This window comes from Onychostoma macrolepis, chromosome 15, assembly GCF_012432095.1.
Source record: "Onychostoma macrolepis isolate SWU-2019 chromosome 15, ASM1243209v1, whole genome shotgun sequence".
In the NCBI taxonomy this organism is placed as follows: domain Eukaryota; kingdom Metazoa; phylum Chordata; class Actinopteri; order Cypriniformes; family Cyprinidae; genus Onychostoma; species Onychostoma macrolepis.
In genome coordinates, this window is record NC_081169.1 from 27,327,349 (window position 1) to 27,336,022 (window position 8,674).

The following is an 8,674-nucleotide window of genomic DNA, read 5'->3' on the forward strand; positions in this document are numbered from 1 at the left end:
ATTCTCCAAGCAAATAGTGTCAAAATAATTTGAATCGGTTTTACAATATGTATATGAAAGTTATTAAAAAGTTTGAAATGCATGCTTTTAGTCCAAGCCAAAGAAATCTGAATAGTTTTTTTTGTAACTGTGATCACCTTACAAAATAACCTGAGATTGAGTATGTTGGTCAAAATTTCCATTAAAATTTGACTAGGTTTGCCAGTGTTGGAAAGAAAAGTGTATAAACCTGTACAGGAATGTAGCAAGAATTCACCAACACAAACACCATTTGACCATTTAATGAACTTCTTGAACAGTGCATATGTTGTTGTGTCATTTGACTTGTGATCTGTCTTGTCCAGCCTGAGGAAGGTCACCACCACTTTAACCTCAATTAGATGGGGTTCACTCAGAGAGAACGTAAATCCTCCCCAAAGACAACTTTAGGATAAAATCATCTGTCCTGCATTTACTGGCACAAGCATCCCTGAGCTCCAGGCTACAGAGAACGCATGGTGCGGATGGAGGACAACATCGTTGAGATAGTACCCTGCGGAGACACTTAGCCAGGTTACTGAAAACATTTATCATTCATTTTCATGCTATATAATAATCAGAATTTGAAGATCATAACAGGTACGCCACTGTAGGCTAGCTAAATAAATTACTGCGCCATTTCAAACTTGGTTCCAAGGTTTAAATGATGAAAAGCTGGCTGAAAACATGAATTTGATTATCTGTTTAACTTACATGAGTATTCACAATAACATATAATAACATAATATTTAATAGGCCCAGAATGTTAGAGGAATTGAGGCTTCCGGTGTAATTCACTACCTGTTCAAAAACAACCCGTTATGCAGCTTGCTTGCTCGTTACGCTCGCAAACTGATAGGCCTATTTGTTATCATACTTTTTACATTTATTTTCGTAAGCATGAACACACTTGTTTGTAGCACGAATAGTTTTACCATTTACTGCACTTGTTATTCTTAGTTAGCTATTAAATAGTTAGTTTCAAAAGGTGGAGACATGCACACACATGCAGCGATTTCATATTGTATATGAAATACATGAAAACAGCCGTTTTCTTCATTTTTCTAATTTATTAGCCAACCGAGAGGTGTGTTCTTGTATGTAAACAGAAAAATTTCAATGTGCAAATACAATTCAAACAGGTTTCACAACAATTATTGAGGCATAATAGTAAAAACACACATAATCCTAATTCTAATAAACATATTACAGAGTATATAAGGGCTGTGTACAAAGCCCATGACCCTACGTAGTGTTACTAAGAGGGCTGGAGTGCATTAAGGGAAGTATAGTCATCCCAGGCAGTAACACTGGGTTCAGGTAAGTGCCGTGCAGTCACTGGGCCAGTGTGTGCGGGAGAAACAGACATATAAACAGATGTGTGCACATCAGGCCTGATGGTCCAGACAGTCACAGCGATAGCGGTACCATGAGAACAAGGGGAGGTCACGTTGAATGGTACAGAAATATCAATTTCATTGGATGTGAACATTTTGATCGTCAGTTTCGTTCTTTCCGGTTTGGTCCTTGTTTTTGTAAGTCAGCAAGACCAAGTTGATTGAGTTGACACAACTGTTTCTGTTTCCTTTCAGGCTCACATCTATGAAATAACTGGACCAGGACAGAGGACAAGAGCATCTTATCTCTTATCCTCATCCCTGTTGAAAAGACCAGCATATACTGAGCTTTGAATGCTGGTGTGCCTTCCAGGTCTCTTGACCTGCAAGATTTTCTTGGTCCAGCAGCTTTTCCAGCAAGACCAGCACTAACCAGCAGTTTACTGTTCAAAGTTTGGAGTCGGTAAGATTTTTCAATGTTCAAGTTTTTTCATGTTCACCATTTACTTGATCAAAAACACAGTAAAACAGTCATATTGGGAAATATTATTACAGTTTCAAATAACTGTTATATATTTTAAAATGTAATTTATTCCTGTGATGCAAAGCTCATTACTCCAGTCTTCAGTGTCACATGATCCTTCGGAAATCATTCAGATTTTCTGCTCAAGAAGCATTTCTGATTATTATCAATGTTCAAAGCAGTTGTGCTGCTTAATTTAATATGATTTAATGTTCTTTCTTTTAAAAAAGAAAAAAAAAAAAATCTTACTGACCCCAAACTTTGTTGTTGGTCTTTTCAGCAGGCAGTAAAAAGGCTGTAAACCGAGGTCATTGTGTAAAGTAAAATTACATATATATAGCCCAACAGAATGGCAGGAGGAGCTGTGAAGCTGGTGACTATATAACACTACTGCACATTATACTATACTTTCTCTACAAGTGTTGCTTTGTACAGCACGGATAACAGCAGATAATGGCTGTTTACTTCCTTAACACTCAGGGAAATAACCTTTGCTTGTCTAAATCACTGCTGCAATACCCCCACATTCACTTTATAAAACCTTCCTTACAAAAATCTAAGCAAAACCTACACAAATGACTGTGTCACTACACTTGTCTACCAACAGAGGGCAGACCTGGTTTGATCCATCGCATCTGCCTACAACAACAGCACAACTTATACATATCAAACGGTAAGCTTATAGAAAATTCACTTGATAATTCCTATTAAAATGTTCCATTCCTTCAATAAATAAACCAATAAATAAAAAGTAAAGGCACATAAGAGCTAATTTAACGAAGTAGTGATTGAAAATGATTTACACACCCTCATGTCTTGCTCTTGCACTTTTTGGAACATGATGTTTTTAATATTTCTCCTTTTGCGTTCCACAGATAAAGCGAGAGGGTTCGGGAATAACATGAGGGTGGGTAAACTACAGAATTGTAATTTTTGGATGAACTGTCCCTTTAAGAGAATATGATCAAGTATGTTTACCATTCTAAAGAAAATGGCCTTTACCCTAATAGAAGGAAATTTAGGCCATCAAGTGTCCTTAATCATCGTCATAAAACCATTAGGTCTAAACTATCTGGACAATATATTCAGTATAATGCCAAAGCGGGCTAGTTGTGTTTTGCACTCAAGTTAACAAGCCACAGTTAGCTGGAGGAATATATCAGTTTGTGACACCAAGACAAATGACCTTTGGGAGAGATGCAAAGTTTCATAAGTGGGTCAGGAAACACTCGAAAGCACCTCTTGGCTGCAGTCCCAGTGTGCGAGTCTTTATCATTGATTTCTCTATGGCTGCATCCTGTCACTGCAAGGACACAGCAAAACTCTAGCTGCTCCTCAGGTGTCAGATTCCTGCTTGCTTCACCCGCCATGCACATCTTTTCTAAATGTAGTCACATTAGCGAAATTTTGCGGGTAAAAAAAACATAATTGTCAGTTTTATAAATCACAGGCTCGCACAAAAGTCACTTTCATACCAAGCAGCTTTCTGTTTGTCAAAGCGAGCGAAATCTGTGTGGCCAACTTTTTTTCAGGCGAAAAAAGTCATTCCTATTTGAATGACTGGAATCTGCTCACGAAATTTCGCGCCTTAACAGAGAACTGTTTGAATACGATTTGTATAGCTGTTCACCAGCACTTTTGAAGTGGAACATCATCGTATCAAATACCCTTTATAAATGACTGATTTGTCATTGCTTAATGTAGAAACGGATCAAATCAGTACTGATTCAATTAACAAAGAAGCTTTCCTCAAGCAGTGAAGGCTGACCTTCATTTCCAAGCACAGTTCAGTATCTAGTTTTTGTTTAACATCATGCAGGTTTTCTTCTAAACTAGGTACATCAGATACTGCTCATCACAGGTTTGCGTGGTACAAAAATCCGATGAACGAGTTGGTAAAGTGAGTACTAAGGTCGATGCATCGTGATGCTACGCACATTAAAAGCACACACAGACGATAGCAAAAAGAGATTGTCAGTTAGTTGTTAAACGACACGGTTTTACCGTGATAGATGCATAGGTGAAGTGGAGAACAAAGAGGTGGTATAAAATTCGCAATTTCTATAGTAAAGCTATTGATCCATAAGAACAAAAAGGTCTTCTTTTCAAAGACCGAATAGTATATGATACAGCGAGAGGATAACAACACCCAGCTGCCATTTTGAGAATATCATCCAATAATTGCGTTTGCTTGGCCGTGTTTTACCTAGCTACCAGACTTTATTAGTGAATTTCCAGTAAATGTCACATAAGCGCAGGTCTCATTTGCTATGATAAAACTGTATTATATAATACAGTGGGGTCCAGAAGTCTGAGACCACATTTTATTATTTAAACCTGGATATAAACAGAATGATTTGTATTAAAAAAAAAGAAAGAAAAAGGTTTTCACAAAAAATAGAAAAATAGTCATTCTAGGCTAGTATGCAGATTTGTGACCAGTTTTTTAATTAAACTTTGCATAGTGCTAACAATGATAAGGTCATGGATGGATTCCCGGGGAATGGATGAACTATTTGAATGCAATTTAAGTTGTTTTGGATAAAATTGTTTCCCAAATGCATAAATGTAATTAATAAAAATGTTGGGTTAAATGATAAAACAATACAAAATAGATGCATTTTCACTAGTGGTTTCACTTTTGGACTTTTGGACCCCACTCTATACAGTGGCCCCCACAACCAAAGTCCGAATATCATTGCTTTAGCTGCTAAATATCAAACCAAATGGCAGCTGTGAGTTTTTCCCAGCAACAATGTTTAACTAACAGATGTTTTGGTGATTTTTAGAGGATGTATGAAGTCAGTTCTTCTCAAGCTCACACAGGTGACCCAGCCAGACGAACCTCAGGTGGCCATGCACAAATATGAGGCCTATGAAGAGCAGCACAAAAATGGACAGAAAGGAGAAGATGGCACACACGTATCCGGTTTCAGTGGATGCCTTAGGGCAGGTTCTGTATCCGATAGTCTGGTATGTGTGGCATAGGGGGCATCTGATTCACCACGGCTTCTCATTGCACACAAGCAACATATGCAGACACTTCTCACTTAAGGTGTGCATGCACTCCAAGATCTTGGGCTGAAATAGTTGAAAAAGCGGCAGATTTTGCACCCATACTCCTTGTCGAGAAACACCGGCCTGTACTATTAAGTGATCTGTTAATGACTCATTAGATACTAGTACTTCTATAAGTACTAGTCCTTCTTTAGTTATAGAGTTATTTAGTTATTAAGGACTTACTTGTATTTTTTCAAGTTTCCCTGTGAACTCCAAGTAACATTGGTAATACTTTACAATAAGGTTCCATTTGTTAACATTAGTTAAACACATAGTTAAAATGAACTAACAATGAAAAATACTTCTGAAGCATTTATTAATCTTACTTAATATTAATTACAACATTTACAAATACACTATTACAATAAAAAGTTGTGTTTGTTAATATTAGCCTAATGGACCTTAGCTAACCAGAACTGTATTTTTATTAACTAACTTTAATAAATGTGACAAATGCATTGCTCATTGTTAGCTAGCCTAATGCATAAACTAACGTTAACAAATGGTCAGTAAATAATCATTACACAAATATAAGCAATTGTAACAAAATGTTACTAGTGATTATATTGTAAAAAAAAAAAAAAATGATGTTTGTAAATAAAACATAGAAGTTGGCATATGTTTTGCAAGAAAATGCTTCCACTTAATTTAATCCAATGTGATACTTGAGGTTTCTTTGTAATTATTTGTGAACTTTACTAGAGTGAAAATTGTTTCAAAGTAGCCAATTTTTTCCCAGTATACTGGGATTGATAGAAGTAGGCACATCTAACCTACCTAATAAATAAAAAGATACGGTAACACTTTATTTTAAGGTGTCCTTGTTACACACGTTACATTTACTTATTATTATAATAACAATTAATTATGCATAATTACATGCAAGTAACCCTTAGCCAAATCCTAACCCTAACCATATGTGACCCTGGAGCACAAAACCAGTCTTAAGTCGCTGGGGTATATTTGTAGCAATATCCAACAATACATTGTACGGGTCAAAACTGTCGATTTTTCTTTTATGCCAACAATCATTAGGATATTAAGTAAAGATCATGTTCCATGAAGATATTTTTCTAAATTTCCTACCGTAAATATATCAAAACTTAATTTCTGATTAGTAATATGCATTGCTAAGGACTTCATTTGGGCAACTTTAAAGGCGATTTTCTTAATTTTTTTTTTTTTTTTTTTTTTTTTGCACCCTCAGATTCCAGATTTTCAAATAGTTGTATCTCAGCCAAATATTGTCCGATCCTAACAAACCATACATCAATTGAAAACGTATTTATTCAGCTTTCGAATGATGTATGGATCTCAATTTCATAAAATTGACCTTTATGGCTGGTTTTGTGGTCCAGGGTCACATATAGTAAATACATATAATACTCAGTACTTATATGTATAATTACACTGTAACAAGGACACCTTAAAATAAAGTTCAATCAAAGATACTATAGTACTAGTAACATGAAAATAAACTAACTGGTATTAATAAAGACTTTAAGGGCTTGTCATACGATGCTCATCTCCTGTCACGCGTTTCTACGGCTCGCGTTAGTGGTGGCCGACGAGCGGCCCGTCTCGTGCTCCGGTCGGTCTTTGAGCCAGTAGAGGAGCCACGTTACCATCGCCGACACCATGGCGAGGATGCTGGCCACCGACAGGCAGAGGGGTCCCGCGGGCGAGGGCGGCCCGCCGTGGCTGTGAACGAAAATGAGGCCCATGAAGAGCAGCACTAGCATGGACAGTAACGAGAAGATGACGCACACGCATCCGGTGGTCAGCGCGAGACGCCTGCAATTTTGGCAGCTCTCGTAGCGCGAGACCGAGTCCTGGGACAGCGTGGTCGCGGTGGACACCGTCGTGGTGGACGGCGTCGCGTGTCCAGCCATGGACGCGTCCTCCTCGCGCCTGAGCGCCACGAGCGCCGGATGCAGCGGAGGCCGGTGAAGCGGCAGAGCATCCTGAGGCACGGGGTCCGAGTCGATGTACAGAGGGAAGTCCTCCGTGACCTTGGTGTTGTTAGGCAGGTTCTGGATCCGGTAGTCCGGTACCGGCGTGCGGTGGCGGCACACGGGGCAGCTGATGCGCCACGGCCGCTCCTCGCACAGCTGCAACGCGTGCAGACACTCCTCGCAAAACGTGTGCAGACACTCCAAGATCTTGGGCGCCCGACGGTCGAGGTCGAAAAAGTTGTAGCAGATTTTGCACTCGTATTCCTCATAGGGAAACGCCTTAGGTACCGGAACACCGGGAGGCTCCGGCCCGTTAGCTGCTGCTGCATCCGCCGCTGCCATGGCATCTCGCGCTGCCTCACATCCTCCACACAATGAACGCGAGCCAGTCACGCGAGCAGCCTTTTCTTCTCTTTATCCAGTCAGCGAATGCCGTTAAACCCGGACATTTTTGTGTCGGGCCTTTTTTTAAAAACGCTTATTAGTCTCCGTGCACGTTGAGTAAATAATTAACCGTATAGTTCCGGTGACGTAATGCCGCCTGAAGGGCGACTTTAATTGCTCTCATCCAGAACCGATTCCGGAAAGATGCGGGACGCGGCGGGAATCACACCTCAATCAAAGCATCAGACACACGTCCTGATCAAACAGCACGAGCCTTTCGGCTAAACGATGCTGTTTACGTCAGTAGATTTAACTCCTTTTTTGCTGTCCGAACCTCTCTGTGTTTTCTTCCATGTATCATTCTGGCCATTTAACCGCGTTTATTCCCCGTTGTGAGACATCTACCTGTTTGGCATTTCAACTGGCTCACGTTGTTGTCATGGAAACTAATAATCCAGAAACATAAAGCGTGCCTAGCCTATATTTCAGCTTCATTCACAGACTTCCCAGACACCCTCCATTCAAACGAATAAACGTTTTTATGTGACAACTAGCCCCAGGGTCCTTTTTGTGTTGTTATATTGGATACAATACTAAATTTACAATTTTCCAAAAAAGGGAATCACATTTTTGGTCACTTTTCCCCATAGCATCTGAGATGAAAAACTTCAAACAAACTAATCAAACAAAACATTTAAATTAGTAATCTAATTATAGCCTAGGTCTTTCCTTCATAGCCCATCAGTTTCCTGCTAATCTGAAGTAAAACTAACAAAAGCCATTTGCCAAATGACATCATCTTCCAGGACCAGGAAGTGCATTTCTGGCGGGAAAACAACAGCACAAACACCAGTTCAAATGAAATATGATTGGGCTTCAGGTAGGCTATTAGATTGGAGCAATTATTTTTATTTATTTTTTTATCTGGATCAGACCATCAGTAGTCAATTCAGGTAAACTGGGACACTTTTTGGGGGGGGGGGGGAGGCCAAATTAACCTGAATTAAGCCCTGTGGGTTGTTAAAAAAAACTTTTTGGTAAGATTGGGATACCTTTGATCCAAAAATCATGAATATCCAGGAAAAAAAGAATGGATTTAGGGTGGATTTCCGGAACAAAATAAAACTTTGGTCAAATAATACAATGTTTGTATCATGCAGTCCATATACAGTGATAAAATAGAAGAACATCTAAAACAATTTTTTTTTTTTTTTTTTTTTTGTGGGTCAGATGAAGATAAATGTTTAAAAGAAACTGAAAACGAAGGAGATCATTCCGATCCAAATTCAACTTTCAGAGCTTTAGCAAGGGATGTGGTCAATTCTGTGATGTTTTGTGATTTAGTTAATTTGTCTCACTCTTAAACATCTCATTAGATAAAATGACATAAAAAGTGT

At 38.9% G+C, this 8,674-nt stretch overlaps 1 protein-coding gene across 1 annotated transcript; it reads right to left on the reverse strand.

Moving 5' to 3' along the window:
• Positions 1 to 4,669: 4,669 nt before the first annotated feature.
• On the reverse strand, positions 4,670 to 8,225 carry LOC131520373 (RING finger protein 223). The gene has a single exon (XM_058744564.1). The coding sequence runs from the start codon at positions 7,233 to 7,235 to the stop codon at positions 6,471 to 6,473; it is 765 nt and encodes a 254-aa protein (XP_058600547.1). The 5' UTR covers positions 7,236 to 8,225; the 3' UTR covers positions 4,670 to 6,470.
• Between the last annotated feature and the right edge of the window lie 449 nt (positions 8,226 to 8,674).

What these genes read in the sequence shown, in the direction of transcription:
- LOC131520373 (XM_058744564.1), bottom strand. Translation starts at nt 7,235, where the DNA reads ATGGCAGCGGCGGATGCAGCAGCAGCTAACGGGCCGGAGCCTCCCGGT.